The 25,313-nt window shown below is 40.6% G+C and overlaps 1 protein-coding gene across 1 annotated transcript; it reads left to right on the top strand.

Annotated features, from left to right (window-relative positions):
• Positions 1-23,622, top strand: LOC145395919 (uncharacterized). The gene is made up of 6 exons (XM_080269447.1): positions 1-71; positions 1,911-2,010; positions 2,298-2,867; positions 3,475-3,729; positions 4,547-4,663; positions 21,078-23,622. Exons 2-6 carry the CDS (start codon positions 1,930-1,932, stop codon positions 22,551-22,553), a joined length of 2,499 nt encoding a protein of 832 aa, XP_080125573.1. The 5' UTR covers positions 1-71; positions 1,911-1,929; the 3' UTR covers positions 22,554-23,622.
• Positions 23,623-25,313: the final 1,691 nt, after the last annotated feature.

Below are 25,313 nucleotides of genomic sequence, written 5' to 3'. Positions count from 1 at the left end.
GACGCCGCCACTGCCGCCCCGCCTGGGATGACCCACACACTCCCACATTCACACATTTTTCCCTCTCACAGGTATGTCGTTAGCTTCCTAGCTTTAATAAGCACTGAGATAACGTACCCGCGCATGTATTGAGACGTATCAGAAGGCTCGTAACTCTTTGGAATTGATTAAAACTGTGCGTGAAAAGTGTCGGGGAGGGCCACCCAGACCTTCCCGACAAAGCCCAGGGGAGAAGCCATTTTCCTGCTCAACGTTTGTGCATTTTTCTGGTGATTTTTCGGGGTTGTGATGGAGCTTGAGCACCCACCCTAGTATTTTGGTGGCGTGGGCGTTGGTGTGGTGTGTAGGTGCTGGCATAGCGAGGGTGAGGGTGGTGGGGAAGGTTGCAGGTGGCGGGGTGGGTGACAAAGCGGTTGGCCCCGTTTTCGCCCCGCCATTTTCCCGTCCTGCCCCGCCCCGCCCCGCATTACCAAGCCTACGCCCCGCAGTACCCATCTGCTCTTTACATCACGTATTCCACCTATTTTATACTATTCCAACATCATCTTTATATATTTTAGAAGCCGTTGTGTGGGCAAATAAGTTTGATATAACGGCTACTTAACTGATAAGAGATGTGCTTCCTCACACCAGCAGTTGGCACAAACGGAACACCCCAGGCTATGACATGGTTTGCCACCCGTGCTCCTTACACCGATTTTGAACTATTCCCGTAACTCTATACATTCTGGGTGCTGTTGTGTGTGCAATAAGGGTGAAATTGACACAATGTTTTAGATCATAGGAAAAATATTAGATTGGTGATGATAGGAGAAATATTACACTGATGAAGTGTAGTTATTTCACGCTTGGCCCAGGTTTTCGTATTTTTGCAACTAATATCATGTGGCTTAGTGGCAGAACAAGACAGTGCTAAGGTTCTGTTACTTTTCGTAGCACTTCTTCATGACCAGCATCATTGTAGTGGTCCGTTACAAGTCGATGTTCAAGCTGGAATATACAGTAGTCTGTGTCCAATGGCAGTGATATTAATTTGCAAACCCTGCTTCAGCCATCACGTGTTGCAGCTAAACTGTTGAAACAATATACAAACCAGTATATATTTTGGGAACGGTTGAGTATGATATAAGTTCAGATTATTGGACAAACTACAGAAGAGTTCCAGTTAACAAACGATGAAAATTTTTTGACGGATTGTCTTTTGAAATTGTACATTCATTTATGACACCCAGATGCTGCGGAAGTACGTTTTATGTTACTAAAGATTGTATATCATGACACGCATGTTCTTCGGGAGTAAAATTTCACCCAAGCACGAAGTTAGGTTTATTGACATCGGCAGTAGCTTCCAACAGAGGGCAGTGCATTGATTTGGACCCAAGACTTTGTCATCCCAGATCATTGAGGTTAATTAGGTTAGATTAAGTTAATTTAGCTTTGGTCAAATTAGGTTAAGTTGTTTGGTTAGGTTATGTCATATTAGGTTAGAGTGGATGAACTACTATTGACATTGACTGGAGGTGAATCAGGCAAAAGTATGACAGGTGGTTGTCTGATTGCCATGGTTCGTGTGTAAAACTGGTGGTTTTTTAGTGATTATCTTCAAAATTACAAATTTCCACTATTTTAAAGCTATATATCTCAATAATAGTTGCATTAGTGTATAGAGAAAAAATATATAATTGTGTATTTTTTTATGGGACTTCTGCATCTTCAACAAATTAACTATTATTGTAGGTGATAGTAGATATTTGCGTCTTTGGGTTAGTATATTGGCACAAGCAGATCCCCCAGAGCGCTGCTGTAGCCAGAATTACCAACTCAGCACCATCCACAGTGTTTCAGATCCTTTGTATTGTATTCCTGAAGCAGTTAGGTGCAAAATATAATTATTATTTCTATTGTTTCAGATGAGAAAAGACCGGCAAGATGGGGGATGGAATGCTATCACTCTACTGGAACAATCACAGAGCCACCTTTTGCCACATCCTAGCCACTCTCAGGGAAAAGGTTAGTCCGTGAGGGAATGCTTGTGCTTGGCGTGGGTGTATGCTTAGTGTGTGTGATGCAGTACAAATTTAGCAATACTGTACTGTATAAACAAATGAGTGAACAAAATAATATATATTTGAAGTAAAAGGACTAGTATGTTCAGTGGAGCCTTAAATCACCTGCCATAATGTAAACTTAATTTTTGTTATAGAATTATTGTTGGCTTGTAATAACTCAATAGATGCGACTAACTGTTGCCCAGTGATGAGAGATCTGACGTGACTTACTGTGTTATTGTTTTGCAGGAGCGGTACACTGATGCTACCCTGGCCTGTGATGGGAAGTTCTACCCTGTACATAAACTGGTGCTATCAACATGTAGTGAATATTTCGAAAAAATGTTTGAGCACACGCCATGTAAACACCCTGTCATAGTGCTCAAGGACATTAAGGCAGATGCCCTAGAGGCTCTGCTGAACTATATGTATGCAGGCTATGTAAACGTAGCACAGAACGACCTCGCGCGACTCATCAAGGCCGCCGAGACGTTATCCATTAAAGGTCTGGCCGTTCCTGACGAGCCCCCGCCGGGTGAGGAGAACAAGCCTAACCAGACCAAGTCCAGCAGGGAGGAGAGGCTAAGTCCACAACCCAAGCGGCGGAGAAGAGAGGAGAACGGCAGCTCTCAGCCCTCCACCAGCCCTCCCTCCTCACCCCGGGTCTCTTCCCCTTTCCCAGCGGACGGGGAACATTCACAGTCCCGGTCCAGAACACAGAGCGAAAGCCATCGCTCAGACCGACTGGACCCAGCGGACCAACCCCTAGACCTCCCACCCTCCGAGTCTCAAACCTCAGATGTTAAGGTACACCACCAGGTTAGATTCAGGTTTTGGAACCATCATTTTTTATGTATTTTGAAGCAGACACAATGCCAGACACGTGATCAACAGAGGAAACCAGGCACAGAGCTTCGTATATAATTCAGGCTGTTAAAGCAGCAGCAGCAGCAGCATTACCCTGTGCTCTGTTTTCATCTTGCCAAATCATGTGTTATTAGCAAATGTGGCTGCACCTGTGGATATAACTTTCTTTTGCATAATGTTATACACTACAGCTTTCATTTTATCAATTTCATACACCATAGCTTTCGTTTTTAGCAACATACAGTACAGGTAACTTGAGTGTTTGTTATACAGTACTGTATTTGGGATTCTGCTCACAGTAGCAGATGTAATTTCATGTTTTTTGAGTTCCTATGTTTTAAATCATGTTCCTTGAAGTGGATAGTTAGTATTGGTGCTGTGTGATAAATGATTCTTGTTGAGGAAGAGATGGTTGACTGATAACATGAGTACTTGTTCTTGCCTACAGGTTTTGGTAGATTAACAGTGACTTTAATGTGTATAGGTTTGTGGCAGATGAATCTCTAGTCAAAAGAGGGATTGTTGACTGATATTTTGATGCCTTCCATTTTGTGTACAGGTTGTGGTAGATGAATCTCTAGTCAAGGAGGAGATGGTAGAAACGGTGGACAACAACCAGGGTGAGGGGATGGAGACGGGTATACAGTATGGCAGTGTAGGGGGTGAGGGTGCCATGGACAGTGGAGGGGGGGGCGAGGATCCCTCCACCCACATGGTGCCCAACAAGTACGACCAACCAGTAATACCTGGCCAGGCCCAGCCCCTTGCCGACGCCGTGGCTGAGGCCCTCGCAGGACCCTCCGGCATGCAAGGGGTGAGCACCAACATAACTCTTACCTGTTTATGCATTAAAATGTTGAGCCTGGGGTGGATTCAACAGTCTTTTTTTTTTTTTCCATCTGACTATCTTAGCTAAGGGGAGACTGAACTGAAGATTTTAGATGTAGCTGCAAGAGACCCTGTCATTAATCAAAATCTGCCCCAGGCTCATCTGAACATGAACCTGGTGGACTGCAGGCCAGTCTTCTGCAGCTCCTCACCTTCCTTTCAGAGGGTAGGAAGGGAGCTGAACATTTGTGTCTGGTACCTAGTGATATCAGTGACATTGTGAAGACATCCCTCTCTAACACTGTTGTATGGATATAAGGATAGAATGTAAATGTGAAGTGGTGTAGAGGAAAAAGTTAGTGTAAATGTGTAGTGGGTAAAGTAAGGGTGGTATAGTCTTGGGAAATAGTGACGGTAATGCAAGCATGTATGCAACAGGTCAACTCTGGAGCTGTCATTCTTTGTCATTTCCCACTGTCTGCGACCTCCAGTGTCTTAAACGCAGTGTGCTCAGGCACCTTGAACAGATCTTGAAATTTGTTCTGTTTTTATTTTTTCTCAGGAACACTCTTGCTGACTGTCATTGGTTCCCTATTCCTTGTGTAAAAAAAAAAAAAAAAAAAAAAAAAAAGAGCAGGTGTTTTAAATGAAAGCTATCCCATCAGTGGCTGGACAGACCTGAATGAAGCAGGTATAATAATGGTGTAGTCTTAGGGAAGAGAGAAGTAAATATGGTAAGGCAGGTGTAGTCTTAGAGACCTATGTTATTGGTAAGTCTGGTAAGGTAATTTATCCTGTCTCAGTGGCTGGGCGGGAGTGAGCTTGGTGGGACAGGCGCATACGGCGGAGAGGGGTATGGTGGTGATGGGAGCCAAGAGCCCCACCCCAGCGCCCCACCACACCCACCACCACAACAGAGGGTGAGTGTTGATGTGTCTTACAGAAAAGGAGCCACCAGTGATATTGTGCCAGGATGGGGTGTTGTGGCAGGATCTTGACACTGATAGGCATGTATTCTGGCTGGCAGAGGAGGTTTGTTAGCACCTCTAACTTAGTGATTTATTTTCCATGTTACACCTTAACATTCTCTAGTACTTTTTTATATTATTAAAATCAACATAGCATTAGTATTTGTAGCCTCAAGATACATTGTAGTGGTAGTAGTTGTTGCCTCAAGGTACCCTGACAGACAGCAGGCTGAAGTTGCCCTCAAGCAGGCAGCTCCCTCCCACTAGATGGAAAGGGAGGAGGTTAGGGTATGTTTATATAACGTGGCAGCAAATGTGGCCATCTATATCTGTGCCACTGCAGTGATATCCCTCCAGCACCATATCAACATCGTTTACATCAGTAACATACAAGAGGATGGTGAGGTGTAATGTACAGGGTAAATTGCCAAGAGAAAGAGAGGTATGACATCTCCAAAGCTTTGTAATGTGGCACAGGAGATGTTGTAGCACCTCTTGGTTGGCAGTTTATTTTGCATATTACACCTTAACATGGTGAAGTATATCATTGATGTTTTTATTTTGATGTACAGTAGTTTGAGTCATTAACCTGTAAGAGATATTGAGGTGTAATGTGGTAAATAAATTGCTAAGGAAGAGGTGTGGTAACATTGCCAAAGCCACTTAGAATACGGCCTGTGTCCCTTATGGTCACTAGGGGGAAGGTTATATTTTCACGGAAGATTCATAGGTACAATTTGTCTTGTGTGCTCTGACTTGAAGCATGAGAAATGGCTGATTTTAGGCTGATTTTTTAACGTTTATGAAGTGTCTGAACTCCTTACGTGGTATGGTCTTTGTTCATTCATAACTTTGAACTTAATGGTGATTTGTTTCTACTTCAATCGTGCAGGAGTACCATCATGTAAAATTAAACCTAAACGCTGATGTGATGCTGGATTAAGGAAAGAGATGGTTTTCTTTTTAAAATTTTGAGCTTATTGGTTTTCACAAGATTTGTCATCTGGAATGTTTGCATATTTTATGGTAGTAACATGACAGATGGGAATAATATTAAGATGGCACAGATTCATTTTCTTTAGCTAAGTGAAAGTGTCATCATCGCTCCAACTTTAGTTTGTGGTGGATATCCCATAATTTACTGTAACTGTGACAGACATGAAACTGCCTCGACTTAAAACCTTGCTCAAACTGTGTTGACAGCCAATTAGTGCAAGGGATGCATCACCACTAGATTTGTATCCATATAATTTGCTTGGATCTGTCCTGTTTGGCAGGACATTATTTGCCACCCTCACCCTCTTCTTAAAGCACAGTATATTGAACTTAACTCCAGCTAGCAAATGTCCAGTTCATTAGAGCAGTCGTCACTACTTAAATGCAGTTGGTACCAACACTGACTAGACTAAACATGGCCGGAAGATAATGAGCAGCTACTCGGTAAACCAAAAAAAAAGAAAAATCATCCATCCATCCATCCATCCATCATCCAATCATACATTGCCCCATGAGGAGCGTAGGAGCCCAGGGCTAAGCGGTTGGTCCCGACATTTAAGATGATAGTGAAGAAAAATAATAATTATGGTAATGCTCACCCTCTTATTTCTGCTGATTTATTCGACACCTGTTGGAAAGATAAAGGCAGAACTTAAGGCTTAGTCATGTTAAACAGGTGATACTGGACTGATATGAGCTGCTGGGGATGAAATTAGGTGAAGATTGTGGATGGAGATGGTCATAGGTAATACAGGTAGGAGTAACAAAAACTAAAGCACTACGGTTAAATGAAACTAGAAGGGAAGAGTTAACCTAGGAAGGATGTTTGGGGTACTTGTGGGATTTTCTTCTAACCTTTGTTTGGCTGAGGTAAGCACTCCAGTCTTACTGGGTTAATAATTTATCACGATGCTTATTTGCTGCAACAATACTTCCTTCCTTTATTGCTTCTTTTACTCCCCCCACCCCTTCATTGCTGCTCATTGTTTTACCTCTGTCTTTGCCCTTACTGGTGCTTCGTTTTCTTCTCTACTCAGTCTGTATTTCATCTTCCATCTAATGTTTAATGAGGTGACGAAAATAAACTCAAATGGAAGGGAAACATTCGTTTTTGTGACTTTGTCGTGTGTTCTCACAATCTGCATCAAAATGAAATGAAATGTCAGCATTTTTCTGTGATTAGGATTGTGAGAGAATGATGATCCTTCTTGAAGCTTTCCTCATCAGATCTGATTTATGTAAAACAGCTTGTAGGAAATTCTTTTGCATGAGGGGGGTGGGTGGGAAGGCTTTTGCAGCCTATACAAGGAGGGATCTGATTGTATAGTCACTTCCAAAACCTCTACGGTGTAGATGAAATCTGGGATAGTTTAAAACGCGCTAAAGCCTTATTGTGTGGAACCAGTTTGAGAAAGAGCCAGTACGATAAATTATATGCAAGTTTCTACCGTGTCTCACATTAGACAGTCAGGTGTCTGTGGCCCAGCACTACCCAATAGATGGCACACACACACCACGTCAATTACGAAGAAATGAATGCTGCATAGGTCATGTGGAAGGTTGAAGATTGTAGATTAGCGAGGCTGGTGCTTGGGGTGGTTAGACTCTTGTATGTCAGTATGGGTTATTTTGTCTGATTTTCTTCACACTTCCAAGGCCAGTAATTGTCTTGGTGCATTTTAATTTGAAAACGAGAAATTTTCCCCATGGTACATCTCATACCACATGCTTCTTGACTTTCTCGTAAGACAGTATTTTAGAGGAAATACGTGGTAGACTGGAATAAAATCTTTGAAGTCAAGCTTTTTATATTTGCTGCAGAAAAATCATAAACTTTGCAAAGATACTGTGTTATATATTCTTTTGAGTGAGATTGAGCAGAGATAAAGTCAGAGAATGTATTACAATTGAACGTAGACTTGAAAAAGTTAACATGACACCATATCTAGGTTATCAGTTACCTTTTGTAGGTTGTCTGAAGATTGAAAAAATGAAATTGTCATTGTGCTGAGGGAGTTTGATGTGGGAAGGATTAAGCTTGGTGTGAATGTTATAGTAGACTTGCTGCCTGTGCAGTGTTGTGTGAATGACAGTGACAGTACACCATGACTTGTGTTTTACTAGCATGGGCAAGGAAAGTTTTGTTGCTCTGGGCACAATATGACTTTTCTTTTTTCTGTGTACCCTACCATTGTCAGATATAGTAAAACCATTATAATTGGCAAATCTGATATGGCTCATAACATTTGTAATACACCAAAACATCAGTAGTAATACTTGGAGATAAGTCTCATGCACAAATTCACACATGTATCCTCATGTCTTGGTAATGTAACTTTCAGTCATATTTTGTAAATGCTGCATGTGTATGTTTGGCAGAACTGGTTCATTTTTGCTTTGTACTTATGGTACAAGATGTCTTTTATTAGAAACTTCAGTGGCAAAAGACATGTCCACTGTTTAGGCAGAAAGCAGTAAGGTCAGAGGAATGGTAGAGTTTGAGTTGTTGCTTGTAATGGGAAGTCAGTCCATAAGTTAGAAATGCCGGGTATGGAAATTGGGACACCCGAGGTGTGAGATTTGGCAACTTTTAGGATCTGTCACATTCTGACTTAGTGTGTATATGGCAGATGGAGTACCAATGACTTGCCTGGCAAGTAATATAACTTTAGCATTGATATTACTGAAATGGGGAGAACGGATCATCTCAGTCACAGTGCATTAGAGGGTGTAAGAGATCACAGAGTTATGATGATGATGGTGATATCCACCTTCTATCAGCAAGTACATTGAGATGAATGTTGCTTGGGTGTCATTATTAAACATAGCCTATGCTTCAAGTCATGTGCATTGCACAAGTGTTAGTCAAGATTTTTTTTTTTTACATAAATGTATATGCAGTCGTGTTTTGTTTTTAATATTGTTAGAATTTATCAACAGCCAATTAAATACAGGCAAAAATATGAATTGGTACGGAGGTGTTACAAAATTGCTGACAGATGCTCTAGATCCTGGCAATATTTTTATAGTTGATTTCTGTGATTATATAGTCAGTGCAGTGTTTATTGAATGAATGGTGCTGTTTTTGTGACCAAATTCTGTATATTGATATAGTTTGGTTTAGTTTCCTTATATTGAAGATAGTTAAATTCTGCTGTGCTGGTACAATGAACTTACACTGTGGCTCCTTTTCTGATGTTTGTATATTAATTACTGACACTCCTTCTGATTACCTCTGGTGCTGGTGTCTATTGCCTTCACACTGGTCTCTGCAGTGCCGCCTGACAGATAATGTTAAACACCGTGCCACTTGTACGATTCGTGAGGAGACCATCAGGTTATCAAGATAAAAAGCTATTGATGTCTTGCGTTGTCTTAGTTAATACCCATATTGAGGTTGGCCATGGTACTTTTGATTGGTTCTTTGGATGGATTGTTAAACCATGGACCAGAGCCAACTAAATACTTGTGAACAGTTGCTAGCAACCATGTCATACATTTTTTTGCTAGAAATATCTTACAGTATCAGCATTTGCTGGAGAAGATTTGGGTGCAAGTTTGTGTTGTACCCCAAGACATGAAGCATTTAGCTTAGCTTCTTGTCATGTCATGTTGTTGGGATATAGTACCCTCCCCCCCCCTACTACCCACGACCCCCAGTCTTGAACACAATGTGGCCCCTCGTTATAAAATAATGGATCCAGAATTTGGTTCTCTGTGTTCAGTTTTCTTTGCATCTCATTAGTGGGTATTTCACTTTGCATAAAGAAAAGTTATTTACCATCAAAAACTTTGTCACCTTCAATTATCATCACAGTTCTTTGCTAAAATTGACACATTGCTTATTTTAAATCAAAAAGTTTGTTCAAGACAGTAAGATGATATTAGCTGTTATATTCCAATTATATTCACAGCATTATAATGTCACTGAGGCCAGTCAGAGGTCACATTAATTCCTTTGGCATTTTACTGAAAACTATTTGTAAGTTTTAATGTTTGTGTTTACAGTCACAGCTGATGTATGTACCTGCGATCAGAAGGGGTTGTCTATTGAATCTTGTAGGTTGTAAGCTCTGCATGGTTTATTGTAGACCAGGTAGAGGTGTGGTGGTGTAGCAGACTCAGATGTATTCTACCACTCGTTACACTTCACCGTTGATGTTTTGTTATGCCTATGATGAGTTATTAACCTGTTCTACTCCAAAAATGTATTTTTTCCTCTTTATCTTCCTGTTATTGGTTGTTAATTTTATTGAGCTTAGGAGAGACATCTAGAGCAAAGAAATTGATGAAGAATTGATCTAACCCTCCCAGTCCTATAAGTTTCCCCTGAGCTGAATAAAATTATTTGATGATAGCAACAATAAACAGGGGAAATGTCATTGGAGTGAAAAGTCAAGTTCCTGTATTCTCATTGGCTAAAGATGCCTGCAAGTGCCTCATCCTTACTAGTGTATTTTATGTTAATCAGTCATGTTTATATAAGAGACAGAATAGTGCCCTGCAATAGAGTGGCCCAGAAGAGTCATTCTGTGAAGTGGTTGGTGTGTGTTGGTCGTATAATGCCACTGCAGGTGTGCAGCTGGTCACTCACCGCAATTGTCTGGGCAGGGTAGCCTTGCCTTGGACTCCTACTCTCCTGATAGGGCAGTAGCTACTGGGTTGGATGATGGATGGGATGGTGTAGACAAAATATTGACTAATGAAGAGGTGCAGGAAAGTCTGTTAAGCTGATGAGAATAAAGGCAAATGTATGGTGTGTTATATCTGAGTCTGGTAGGCCACTTTGTTTACCATGTTGCTGCTGTCACTGAAGTAGGTGTTTTGTGCTACATTAAGTTGAGAGAACAAATGTTCTCTGCCACGGCAGCGGACGTCATGATGGTTCCCTGAAGTTGCTTCTTTACAATCTGCAATACATTTCTGCAACAGTTGTTTGATGATGAAAACTATGATACTGTAAAGTGCAATGCCAATATTATGAACAGTGTTATATCAGCAGTTGGGTTAAGGCAGCATTAGGCTTAGTTTTTATGTAAGCAAAACATGATGATCCGTAACTGTGATGTCAAGTAGTGTCGATGGCGGTATCTTCCTTAAGGATGTGGGACACAAATATCTCTTAGCTCGCAATTATTAGCAACAACTATGTTGACAGGATGCATTATGTAGCATCACCAGTATTGTATAAGGCAACAGTACATGACATAACATTACTTTAGAAGTAGTTTATAAATCGGAACATTTTTTGAAGAAAGTTTTGAATCAGTAATGCCTGGTGATATGAAGATCGTGGGATTTGTTGGAGTTGGGGTTACACTTGGGTTGTAGTAAAGCTTGTCGCAATGATGGTGTTAGTACAAGGTGACAAAGTAATTGCAGACTGTTGTTGATGTTATTTGGCCCTGTGCTGTCTCACACATTCTTAATCTTCTTGTTCTGTCAAACCTGTTTGTCTGTGTTTGGCAAAACTTTTGTTCATATTGCAAAGTGGAAAGTTATGATGAATATATATACACATGGAAGTATATAATATGATCCCCTAGCAGTTTGACACTCAACAGCTGACTTATTACTGTATATGATAAAAGGTAATATGGTGATGATTGAAGAAGTAATAGAGGAGTTACAGATTCAAGCACAGTTATAGGAAATGTCATTGGAATGAAGTTTGCTTGGGTACTTCATTGTACTGGAAGATGTAACAAATTTAAAGAATCAAGTTCCAAGTATTGCATTAAGAACGCCTGCAAGCAGATTATGCTCATTCTTATTTCATACACCTACAGTGGTGGGAGACTTTAAATCCACGTACCACTATATAGAAGTTTTTTGTGTCTGCATTTATCCATGAACTTTGACATTAAATTGTACTGAATATTTGTTCAGCATATATTTTGTGAGATGTATATCTAAGCAAAGTTTTAGCCTGCACTGGGTATGTTAATACCACATAATTGTATGTACAATGTGGATTTCTCTGATGTGTCCTCATTCTCTCTACTGGAATACATGTATACTGTATTTGTGGTGCAGATTACTGTGTTGGTGTGGGAGTAGAGTTGTGTATGCTAAGGAGCTGGGATGGTTGTCATGGGGTAATCGAGGTTTTGTCCTCCTAGGGGATAAGAGTTGTCAGCGAGAACATCTATGGACGGAGCTACGGCCGTGCCAGCTGGACACCCCAAGTTTTCTCGTGTCCATACTGTAACAGGTCCACTTTCAAGCAGATGAGTGACCTCAAGCGCCACATCCGGACTCACACGGGTGAGAGACCATTCAAGTGCCCCCACTGCCCCTACTCCTCGACACAGAGCACTCCCGTCAAGGCACACATACTCAAGAGGCATCGGGACCTGACCAGCAGCCAGGAAGTCGCCCCTGTGAAGCCTATAAAGCAACCCCATGAAATACCCCCACTGCCCCTGCTCCTCAACACGGAGCACACCCGCCACGGATCACATACCCAAGAGGCATCGGGGTCATGAAAGAGACTGTATGAAGGACCCCATGAAGCAACCCCATGATATTTCCTTGATGCCATTACTCTACAGTATACCAGACACCCCCATCAAGGTTCACATGGAGACAGGCACACATATTCAAGAGGCTTTGGGACCTGATGGCCACATTGTTATAGGTGAATAATGGAGGCTTTGTAGTACCTTATTGGTTTATATTTTATAGTACACCCTAACTTTGTCTTTTATGCTAGGTACTGTATATCAGTTCAGTATCAAGACAATTTGTACCAGTAGCATAAAAGGGGATACTGAAGTGTAATATGCAAAATTAATTGCTACAGAAGACATGCAATGTAGTCTCATATGGGATCCAAAATGTGGCTTGTAAAGCTTGGACCAGGCATCATCACCTGACCACCACTTCTGGCTAACATAGTGAAGAGGTTTGGGGATGACCATTGCAGCATGAAACGGCTACAAATGGATCGTCAAAGCTCACTTACTCAAGAAGTATTAGGACCTCATTGTCACCATAAATAGCCCACGGTAATTACCAGGCCAAGGATTGCAGGAGAAAGAAATCTAGAAAATCCTGGATATTTTGAAGTTGTCTGTACTAAGAGAGCTGGCAACTTGTCGGTGTACAGCTAGTGTCAGTCGGATAGTATTCAGTTTTCTCAATATGGTTGTCAGAACAGGTCTTTATTTCAATGAGGATTTGTGTAGTAAGTGGTGTTACTGATACATTGTTTGTCAGTGGCAGAAAGAATTAATGGATAGAAACTTGTCTTCATAGAGTTTGTGGAGGGAGATTTTTTTTAGTTTGCCCATGAGACGCATTTTGTATTGTCGGGTGACTGCCTTGGCGAGCAAGAAGGATAGATGAGATATACTTTTAGTTCATCTAAGTGACCATATTGTGTCCTGTAGGGCAGTGAGGTTTATTGTGTAGGACTGCAGAGTATAGTGGGTTGGGGTGGATGTGAGAGATCAGCCCAAGTGACACCTGTTTTGTCTCCTGTAGGGCAGTGAGAGAGGCAATGAGGTGGGGCTCCCTGCCATGGTGGTGCCGGTGAGCACTGTGCCTCCCGGTGTGTCTGTTCATCTGACATGCCCTTACTGCTACAGGGCTACTTTCCGCCAGAGCAGCGATCTCAAGCGCCACATCAGGATTCACACTGGGGAGAAACCCTATAAATGCAAGGCGTGCGTGTACAGGGCCTCTCGTAAGGACCTCCTGCAGGCTCACATGGCCAAGATTCACCAGACAAACTGAACCACACCCTGCCTCCTTAGCATGCCACAGTCTTTGCTTTCATCTACTGCTTAGCGCCAGAAGGTTAAATATTACGCAGATATCATCATTGCTGAAAACAGGATGCACAACCACAGACTCGCCACTACAGAACACCTCAGTGTTCATCTGCTTCTTGATGCTGCAGTGAGGAGTATCATGAGATCACCACTGGAAACAGGATATTGCTGTATTTAATGAAAGTTGACAATATTTTTCTTGAATGAAAGATGCCATTGGAAATTTAGATCAAGGATTCTTTCTAATGAAGTTTTTATTACGAGTTTCTTTCTCTTGGAAGAATAAGTATTTTGAGACTGGAAGGCTTAATGTTAAAATCCCCATTGAGGGGATATTGATTTAATGAATGGTGTCATTGGAAATTACTTGAACAAAAAAAACTTTATTGAATTTTTGTGTAGTTTCTTCCTGCAAAAAGAATAATTTTTTTTTTAGAGTAGGTTAAATGCCATGAAATCACTTCTGGAAACAGATGACGCTGAAAATCCCTTGAGCAATCAACAGCAATTTGTAAGTTTTTATTGAGTTAATTCCGTTTGGAAGATGAAGGTATGTTTTGAATTTATAATGAAAGTTGTCATTTAGTGTCAATATAACCAGTTAGGTTTGAAATTCCTCAGTCAAACTAAGGTTTTCAAAACGCGTGTAGAAGTGTTGACATCACAATAGATAAACTCATTACAACACTCACTTCACGTGAATATTAACTCATTGATGGAGGTGATGTATTTTTTTGTTTGTTCTTACTGCTGCCAGATGACTCTTCAGCCTGAATTAGCATCTTAACAGGGAGAGAGTTAATAAATTCTCCATGCAATCCTTTCCAGTTGAATTAGTTGTCTGGAGGTAGAAAGAATATGGTAGAAAATTCATCACCAGATTGAATGGGTTGGGTTCTGACCTTGTCCCTGACAGAGTTGGTGGTGTTGGTGATAAACAGAAAAAGACAGAACATTTGGAATGCTTTAATGAATATGTTGATGTGGAGGTGTGGCAGGGTTTGAGTGGTGGAGAGGTTGGGTTTGCAGTGAAAGGAGTATAGTGCAAGGGAGGAGGGGGAAGGAAGGAATTTAGTGCAAAGGAGGAGGAGGAGGGAAAGAACTAGATTGCAGAGGAGGAGTGAAGGAATATAGTGCAAAGGAGGAGGAGGAGGGAAAGGACTAGATTGCAGAGGAGGAGGAGGAAAAGATGGTGGAAGGAAAGATGAGTATTGAGTTGGGAAGGATGAATAGGAGGAGGGGGATGTAGCAGTATTAATGTTCATCAAAAGGAGAAATACATAATATGTGAAGGTGCAGTGGAATTCGTGTCAGCCTGCCAAATTAATGTAGTGTGATTGTCAGGGAAGCATTTTAAAATATCACGAGCATTTAAAAGCATCAGTGATTTAAGCATTTTAAAATATCACTGAGCATTTAAAAGTATAAGTGATTTTGTTGGGTGAAGGTATTTCTCTATGAGCCTACAGGGAATTTTGTTGATAATCAGGAAACATAGACTATACGGAAGAAGTAGAATGTGGTGTGGATGAAAAGAAACATAGTTACATAGTTGCAGGTTAGAAAAGAGTATGGACAGATAGCATTGGTATCATATTATTGAAAATGGAAACATTTATGGCAAATAGAAGTTGAGTTATTGATAGAGTGATGAATAAGAAAAATAAATATTAAATGAGAAAAAAGTAACCAGCCTGCTACCTCTTCTGTTATCTGATCTTTTTTTGAAGCTTTTGTGAGAGCAAGAAAAATAAACATGAACAAATTCTCTGAATGTCTTTTCTTCATCTAGAATTATGAATGGAGGTTTTGATTTAGTATATACAGTAGTTAAGTGAAAGCTGGAGCTGGTGGTTAAAAGTTTTCAGTAAAATTAATGCTCCCCCCCCCCCCTCTTTCTGCAATTTTATTGGTATTTTTGTACAGTGTAACTACTGTAAAGATGATGGAACGTGAATTGTGAAGTTTGTAAGTTTGTTAGTTGGTGTTGAGGTGAAGCATAATTTGGTGAGTTTGGGTTGTCAGGAGTTGAGGTCTGACTCGCTTGGTTTTCCTGTTTACAGCATGGCGTGGAGACCTCACAGGGTCTGATGCATAAATGCTCCTACTGTGGGCGAGACTCATTCAGGTCAGAGTATTACTTGAACCGGCACATGCTCACCCATACTGGCGAGCGGCCATTCCCGTGTCCTGTGTGCAGCTTCCGAGCCGCCCGACGTGACCACTTGGACCGACACGTCAAGAGAGTCCACTTGAATCTTAAAGCTAATCTGATGATTGGGGATAAAGACTGTCACATGGGCTATTAATTAACACCATTTGTCCAGTGATGCATTCTTTTATCTTGCTATCTTCAGTTGATTCTGTTCACCTTAGGATGAGTAGTCAGGGAGTGAACAGAATACCAACCCTGTCATGACAAATGGTCGCTCCAAAACTTAGAAAAAATCATACAGATTTATTGATTACATAAAAAAAAAGGCAGCGTAGCAACAGACATCATTGCCATAGTACAACAAGAGTATAAGCAGAACAATGATAATATAAATACATGCATTATATTCAGGTACATGACAGTACAGTATAAGAAATAGTCATCTGACATTAAAATCATACAAAGAGAGCAAGAATGATATGGAGGTGGCATCTGCAGGCTGATGGGGTTAACCTTTTTGCTGCCATCGATGCTTTTGCGTATTCGGGCTTTTTTATTTTTATTTTTTTATTTTTTTTTATTTTTTAATGAAAATTCAAGTACTGTACTGTACTGTATTGGGATTCCAAAGAGATTGAGGTGGTTCTCAACTCTTTGACTCCTGAAACTTCCCATGGCTGATCTAAATTGTTGTGGTAGCAGGAGTAGAGTGGCATAATGAGCCTGAAGAATTACAAAGTTAAAGGTTCATACAGATGCAAACTTGCCTTGGTATTTTAATGTAGAAGTTACTTTTTTTGAGTATTCAGTCACTGACATGGTTTTAGATTTTTTGTGTCCAGTCAGTGATATTAGTTTTCAATTTTTTACTTCATTGATATTTTTGAATATATTTATCCAGTCAGTGATATTAGTTTTGGATTTGGTTTCCAGTGAGTGATATTTTTGAATTTTGGTTGCCAGTCACTGAGATAAAGTGTGTTTAGACAAGATAGCCTTTAGGGGTGCCTTTAGAGGATGAAAGAGTACATTGTCCGAGGCATTGAGTAGCTTTTTTATGTCACTGGGACAGACAACAGAAGGTGTAGGCTCTGTCTTTTGTAGTCACTGAGATATACATAAAGGGAAGACTCTTAGCTATGTAAATGTACAGTGTTGGAGGCACAGAATCAGTCATGATGTTTAGGGTTGCCATCCATGCAGCTTGAGAATTCACCAGCACTTCCCTGGTGGGTGTGACTATGGAAGGTCCTACATGCAATATATGTTTGTGATATGCACGAAGCACACAATCAAAGAGCATGATAAGGAAGACTACTGTTATGTTGGGTTTGAGGGGGTGGGGGGTATGAGAAGAAGACAGGGCACAGTATTGGCAGGGGATGTGTTGTGTGAAATGCCGTATTTGAATGTGAAAGCAATATGAAATACACAGCAAAAGAATGTGAGGAGATAGGATCATGCCTGACACTTTTGAGAAATATGGAGAGCAGGACACGATGCTGGCGTAGGGTTCATTGATGAAATTTTGCTTGTCAGAGTATAGCACTTTGTTTTGGAGTGTTACTGCTTGCTTTGTATGTAACTGTTCAAATATCTTACCATTTTCTTGTACATACAGATTTCCCCTCATTGATGATATTTACTGGGCCTTTACTCTAGGCTGTGATATGATAAGAACTTTGAAATTTCCTTCTTGAGGCTTTTTAATAATGCTGATACTGGGTGATGTCCTTTTTAGTGTATTCATGATGCTACCACTTGATTTTATCTGGCTTGGGCCCCCCCCCCCTGCCCTCTCTCTCTCTCTCTCTCTCTCTGTACCATGAAAAGTCTGTTCATAAATAGATTAAAACTGTCAGGGCATGGCAAGAGTACAGTGATATGGATATTCCAGGGCTCTGATTAAATACCTGACATCTTGTCTCTGATTGATCTTGTAGTAATAGAGCAGATTTTAATGAGCACTATACCCATTTTACTCTAACTTGGCCTAAAATTGCCATCTCCCCACCTTGGAAGCTGAGTTGTAAAAATGAGACTAACTCTAGAATATGATGCTAGTCAGAAGTGATAGTGTGAGTAGTGAAATAAGAAAAAACAGTATTTGGTATCCTTCGAGCTCTGAGAAGTGAAAAATATACACTTGTTCTTGTAAATAAATAAACTTTCTTTTCTGAAGACTTACCTTGCAGTATTTTTGTCATTTTCTCTGATATTACATGGAGATGGTGTGGGCATATGCGAAGGGTGCACATTGATAGGGTATGAGAGAAAATTTTGAAAGTGGGATTATGAATAATGTTGATAGAGTCAGACCCTGTGTGGTATGGAAGAAGGGAATGGAAGAGCGCATTATATAGGTGAGAGAAGAAAGGGGAAAAGGAGTTTTGGAGAGAGGGAAGAAAGTATGGGAAGGTAATGAAGCACTGAGCGAGGAGGGGTTTTAACATTACTGTATATAGTGCATGCCATTATTGGAGGCGTGTGTACATTAATTCCTTTTGATATGGAAATCTACACTGAACCCCATCAGTATGAAGACATGTGTTGGATTTAATAACATCTTGCAGCTACTGGGAGGTGATTTTATTCAGCATAGAGGTTAGGCATGGAAAGACTTGAAACAGTATCCATTAACCACTTACATGAGAGGGCATTCTTAGGTGGCACAGAGTTGTCTGGTGGTTGTGTGAATTGGAAGAGCTCACTGAACTGGGCCAGCAGTAATTGCAACATGAAAGAAACATGTACAGCACTAACATAGGAAAAATGAACTACTGTAACATGTTACCGGTAGTGCTGTGACTTCAGACAAGAGCTAAGCAATTGCACTGTACCACTGTGAATATGGTTGTCTGGCTCATCAGCTGTCAGATGACCAAGAAATGAAGGTGTTATATTGTGAATCATATTGATAAATTGCTGTTTGAAAAGTTTCTTGTCTTAATTTCAGTTCTTGCTGATGTTAGTGGAAGATGGTTTGGTAATGATGATGCTGTTGTTGATTTGTTGGTTTGTTTTTACCTGATGTGACGGGGTCACTCCCACGCATGAAATTTAAGTTGTGGATACTTGAAAGTCAATACACCCCAGTTATAAGGTAGGAAAGTGTCCTTGATTTACTAGTTAAATCAGCCCTCCAGTTTGATGCCACTTGGCTTTCAACTGAGCTGAAAGGGGTGAGGGATCTCTTGTCAGGTTAGAAAATTTGTTTTTGTTTGGTGGAGCCAGAGAGTGCAGTAGACGGTGTGTTGATGTCAGGAGGAGTTAACTTCAGTTGGATTATGGCCTATTGGTGTTCTTGCTACAAGATTTAGTTGCCTAATGCACTTCAGTATGATGGTGTGTATGCAGGAAGGGGGCTGGCTAATCTGAATGCAGACCCAGTGGACAATAGCTTAAGTTGCCTTTCTTCTTCAGTGCACTATCGTCTTTTGGGGATAACAAGGGAGTATAGGGATAGTATAATAATTGCTGCTATATTCCTTCACCAAAACCTTTATTGGTCTTGCTGCTAGAAAGTCTAAGGCTACATCTGTTTTCTTCACCTCTGGTCTTATTGCTCCTGTGAATGCTTGTGCTTATTTGCCTTGTGAAAGGGATTGGATAATGTGGATGTTATTGCCATTCGTGATTTTGTGAATTGTCCATGTTACTTTAAGATTTTGGTGGTGTTGGTTGTTCAGGTGTTCTGCCTGGGGTAAAAACTGAGTTGACTGTGTTCTAATGCAATGATGGCACGGTACATGTCACGTCTTTATTTTTTAAAGTATCTCAACCCAGCAAATAGTTTATATTCAAGGGTACTACCTGGAAATTAACCTTTATCTCAAGTTGTTTAGGCTGTTTTCCAGCCACCATATTTTCTGAATTGATTTACACTGCACCTTATCATTGTCAGAACACAAACATTGCTTGGCCAATGTTTTGATGAAAAATACTGAATGTGTGTGTGTGTGTGTGTGTGTGTGTGTGTGTGTGTGTGTGTGTGTGTGTGTGTGTGTTAAAGAAAGATGTAGGGTTGGAGGGAATGTAAGCTTAAAAGTTTCAGAAGTAACAAATTGACAAACACCTAAAACATGAAACACCATTAGCAGTGCCTTGTATATGTGGTAGAATAATGGTGGAATTAAGGAAGTACCATTTATTCTGTACACTTTTTTGTGAGTTACGTGGTAGAAAGCTTAAAGGCATTAATACACATTAATGCAACACCTTTCTGTTTTAACAAATTATGAAACTGGGCATTGAAAGCTGATATCAGTCTTCTCATTTGGGAAAGGATTCAGTGACAAGTTTGACTGATTGGGAAGCATTTTAAAAGTTTATATGGTAGAGTAGAGGATTTGGCTACTAGGTGTTTTAACTTTTGACCTTTCTTGATTTAAAATATTGCTTTGATACTGGTCTGTAAAATATTATGTTGAATGTCACAGTGCAAAGTAGCAATCATAGTCTCAGTAGATTTGTTGGGAGTTTAGAATGGGTTATTGAAGCACTGTATATGATGGTAATGGTGGATTGTAGTAGTGCTAGAGGCTGTTGGGGTGTTGGTTGGTATTTGCATCTCTCGTACACATTTGACCCTCGTTAAGAGCTTCATATACAAACACACTGTAATGGACCAGAGGGAGAGTAGCGAAATGCAGAGGACAGGGTGACGTAGGAAATTTGTTTGTGGCCACCTCTTGCAGGATTAAGGTGTCTGGCAATTGATAGATGGATGGATCAGTGACTCCGTGTAGTGCATGGTATTTGCATAGAAAAGAAGTGTATGCATTAGTAATTAAGTATACAGGTAAATAATCTCTGAATTATCCATCTGGAGTTATAAAGCAAAAAGTACAGTATAAACCATTGTATGTGCCATTTCTCATGTTTCAGTTAGTATTATGTCTGGATTAGCCCTCTGCCTGTGCCGATACCAGAAGCTGCTGATTGTTTCATTAGTGAGGGTGTTAATGCCTTCAATACAGTGTTATCTTAATTTATTCTTGCCAACCCTCAGACAGTTTGACTCAGCTTGCATTTTTATTTTTTTCATTGGCTATTTTTCTGTAAGAGTTCTGTCCATTATAATTGTTTTGAGGTTGAAAGAATGGAGTAAGACAGTGCTTCATGGTATTGAAAGGGTTAACATTACTGCTGATGAGGGTATTTGTAAGCTCAGGTGATTACAGTTATTGGGTATGTTTAAGTCCTGATGATTACGCTTATCGTCCCCAGTCAGAGGGTTAATACAGACATAAACATGGTCATCATCTTTTGTTTAATAGCTTCCTTTTTTATTTACTGTCATCCTGTATTGATGTGTGAGTGGATAATTAAGGGTTGCAAGGATATCAAGTTGAAAATAAATTAGGTGATGAAAAAGAAAGCTGATTATGATTCCCTCATGTGGAATGGATGGAATAACCGCATTACTCTTTGGCAGGCGACATCAGAAACTGGAGGAAGGTTGGGGTCCCGAGATGCTAAGTGGTCTAAGAGTTTGGTGCCCCCTCAGAGAGCCCCTCGTATCACTAGCGAGGCGGAGTTCATCCCAAAAAGACCCAGAAACCTTCCCTTTCACCACCGCAAGAAGAAATCCATGTCAAAGGCCTTTTATGGTCAGGGGAAATTTAGCACCCAGTCAAGCTTCCGCTATCAGGACAAGATGTGGTATAGCCAGCTCCTGCGGCAATTATCGGGTTCCTCCATGATGCCACAGGGGTTTTACAAGAAGCCAGCAACTTCGTGGAACAGCCGCAACATTGGACCTGTGGCCATGATCTCTCGGTCCCGCTGTAGCCCGGCTTGGACGCAGGAGAAGAGGCAACAGATGGAGACTCACCTGGGCCAGGATGAACCAGGCACCAATGATTATGATGAGAGTGCCCCCGTGTTCCGCATCCCTAAGCCACCAGTCAAGCTAGACAAGGATGACCCACCTAAAGAAAATGTGAAGCCAGAGGATGAGGGTGAGGATGAGGGTGGATCATCACTGAAGAACTCACTGGAGGAAAGTTTGAAACAGTCTCCCATCTATAACTTAGACTGGCTGAAAGCCCTACGTGAGAAGTATGAAGTTCGTGCGAAGACCTCTGACTGTGATAGTGCCGTTCTGGCCGAAACTCAGAGGCTGGTGGAGGAGAAGCGCAAAAAGTCCCAGGCCTCCTTGGACAGCTGTATGGCTCGGAGGATGAGGCACCTGGACCTACAGGTCCAATCAGAGGAGGAAGAGGAATATGAGGAGGAATTGGTTCAGTTGACACCTGAGATGGAGGACATAATTGACTCAGCTCTCCAGAAGGGCCCATCAAATGACGTTATGATTGACAAGTTTAACACCCAGATCACTCGTCATGATGTTTCAACTCTGTCAGGACTGAATTGGCTGAATGATGAGGTTATTAACTTCTACATGAATCTTTTAATGGAGAGAGGCAAGAATGACAACTACCCAAGTGTGTATGCTTTTAACACCTTCTTCTACCCCAAGTTGATGAAGACCGGGTATTCCAGCGTGCGTAGGTGGACCCGAAAGGTGGATCTGTTTAGCCATGATATTATTCTGGTTCCCATCCATCTGGGTATGCATTGGTGCCTGGCAACCATTGACCTGCGAGCCAAATTAGTGCGCTATTATGACTCCATGCTGGGTGACAACAACAGGTGCCTGGAGGCGCTGCTCAAATACCTACAGGACGAACACCAGGACAAAAAATCAACCCCACTGGACATGACCGGCTGGCTGTCTGAAAATGTGAAGGACATTCCCCAGCAGATGAATGGCTCAGATTGTGGGATGTTTACCTGTATGTTTGCAGAGTACTTGTCTCGCGATGCCCCAATCACCTTTGACCAGCAGCACATGCCATACTTCAGGCGCAAGATGGTTTATGAGATTGTCCGAGCCACCTTGTTGTAATGAAATAATGTTCCAAATTCTTCTGGTTTAACTCATTGAGTCTGGGTGATGTCTTTAACTTATTTTCATTTTGCCTCGTATATTGATAGTGTTATCAAGCTTGTATTTAGCGTCTAGTTCAGAAAGTATATATCTTAAGTTGAATATCATGGTAAGACAGCAGCCATAAAAAGGTCAACATCCCCAAATTGAATGAGTTAATTATCAAGTTTCATGTTATAATATACTCCTCTATTTATAAGATAATTGATAAACTGTAGATTAAGTCATTACTGAAAATATCATGGTAGGAATCATAAGAAAGTTATAAGCAGATTTATAACTAGTGAAATAAGTGTCATGATTTTTGATAGATGCTGGTTTGTTTAATATCAAAGAATGCATTAACTATTTTGAAGCCGTAATGCATATGAACCAAGGAATAGTATGGTAATTTATCAGATGAATTTATATTACTCTTAGAAGGCAGAATATTGCTTTTAGTTGTTGTACCTGTAATTTTGAAGTACATAAAATACCATTTGTCCTCCATGATTGTGAATGTTGTAAATGAACTTAAGTTAGGATAAGTTAAGCCAAGTTTTTGAAATTTTCATTCAGAGATGTCGCATTGATCTTGTGTCTACTGCTACTAGATAATTTAGTTTTGATAGAGCTCCCCAATAGTACACAAATTGATATGAACTTTATGTAATCTACTCCAGTTTGAATTATAAATGTAAATTCACCTGGATATGGCAAGATTGAACTAGAAACTACTTATTAAGCTGTGTTCAAGTCCCCTTAGTTTTAAATAGATTGATATGAGCCTTTTCTAACCTCCTCCAGTTTGGGTAGTCCCCTAAACTTCAAAAATTCATATGGCTGTGGGGAAAAAATTGCCTTTGGGTTGAAGAAGCTCCTTTTCATTCAGTTGTTATTATTTTTGGTTTCATTTCCTCATGATTGACTTTTCGTTTGAGGAGAGAATTTTTAAACTGGGGAGGTTAGATATAATCCTCATTAACCCATTCTAGTTTGCTCTAAAATTGAATTACTGTCTGGTAGCAGGAAATATAACCTAATTACACCTGACCTGAATATATGGTGAGAAGAGGGATGCAGTACAGTATATATTGTGGCTTTTGTATCCCATGGTAGTGAAGAATGTAAGTTGCCTTTTTTTTTTTTAGTCTGATTATTTAATTTTTCCCTTTTGTATAACTGGATGGTTTTTCTTAAGTCGGGGTGAACTTCTGTCATTGTTGTTGCTGATCATGAACACCATGGAAGGAATTGTATTACAGAATCAGACAGGAAGATGTAAGGAACAAATAAATGTCTTGAGAAGAGATGTTAGCAAGGTTCCTTCATCAACAAGACTACTGGCCTATACTGTAAGCCATTCAAGAAGTCTCCCTCAAGTTTAATCATCTGTAGTTAGCAAGACTATGTTAGAAGTGCATCCTTGGGCTGAAGGGTATAAAATAACATGTTTTGTTTTGTAAATATGGCCAAGCAATTAATAGTTTAGTTAATACTCAAGGCTTGGTTTTACAATCTCACGGGTTTTGATTTTGTTGGTGTTTGAAGTTAATTGATGTATTGATGGGAAGACTGTTGTGTCAGGTTGGCTTTACAGTGGGATGTGTGCAGGGAAAATGCGTCTGTGAGGGAGGCATGCTTTTGGCTCATGATTTTGTAAATAATCATGAACCCAAAATCATCACTTCATTTAGCAGCTTATCTGCTCACTTCCTGGACTTTAAGGCCTGGCATGTCCAGTTTTGTCTTCTGTATGGCAGAGGCCTCGATGTGTTGTAGGTGATGGTGTGGTCACATTTGTTGGTGTTATTAGCTATGTAAGCAAGCAGTATGTTTTTATTTATTGTGGTATTTGCACCAGTATCCCATGCATTGTGATGATGCCTTGTTGTCTTTTATTGCATACCTGGTGATCATTATTTCAGGGGAGGGTTGTTGAACTGGAGGGGTTAGAGATGGCTTTCATTTACCCCTTCACTTCAAGAGCTCTACTCTGGCTGAATAAAATCTTCCAGTGGTGACATAATTATAAAGCCAGCAAAGCATTATCATATTACCAGGATTAATCATTTGTATCCTTTTATTTATGCATCATGTACAGTGTAGTTTTTTGTGGGGTAACAGTATAACTTGATTATAATTAAATGTCCATCTGTCAGTCAAAATGATATCGTGCTTCCTGCAAGAGATACTCATATTGGGGCTGGCCATGGTTCAACCAAAGAAGTAACTAGCTTCCCAGTTTTGTGTAAAGAAAATAACAGGTGGGATACAATGAAAACCCAACCTCCACAGTATGTATTTAGATGCTTCAGGTTTTCCACTATGTACTTGTCAAACTTTGGAAAAAGACTCGTGTATATTTGTCTCTCTCTCTCCAGCTGTTGTGGTATCAAATGTGCAGTGGATAGTCCTTGCTGTTGGTTGGTAGTGGAGGAGAAGGTGTTTTGGCATGAGCTTGTTGTAAACCAGATAGGTTGCAGGCTGCAGTTTCCTGTCCCCTTCAGTCCACCATCAACCTTTTTGAGGATAGGATAGGAGTCAACAGTTGTTAGTATGACCAGGCATCAAAGCCATGTGGTTATGTTGGCGCCACCACGTGAAGCCATCCCTCTTCAGCACAGTTGGGGGAGGTTGCCTGACTTTTCTATCTTGTGTTTTTCGGTAATTATTTGGCAGTTGTTCTCATAGTTACATGGGAAATTAATTTGTATTGATGCTGAGACTTTGTTACAT

The sequence above is a fragment of the Coenobita brevimanus genome, chromosome 33, assembly GCF_032717465.1.
Source record: "Coenobita brevimanus isolate Jiangsu-jjx chromosome 33, ASM3271746v2, whole genome shotgun sequence".
Taxonomy (NCBI): domain Eukaryota; kingdom Metazoa; phylum Arthropoda; class Malacostraca; order Decapoda; family Coenobitidae; genus Coenobita; species Coenobita brevimanus.
The sequence above is the reverse complement of the archived record's forward strand: the minus strand, read 5'-3'. Positions and strand labels throughout refer to the sequence as shown.

Bases quoted from the DNA above. Each gene is read 5' to 3' on its own strand.
- LOC145395919 (XM_080269447.1), top strand. From the start codon at position 1,930: ATGGGGGATGGAATGCTATCACTCTACTGGAACAATCACAGAGCCACC. The intron at 2,868-3,474 runs GTTAGATTCAGG...TTTTGTGTACAG, and splicing joins ATGTTAAGGTACACCACCAG to GTTGTGGTAGATGAATCTCT. The intron at 4,664-21,077 runs GTGAGTGTTGAT...ACTCTTTGGCAG, and splicing joins ACCCACCACCACAACAGAGG to GCGACATCAGAAACTGGAGG.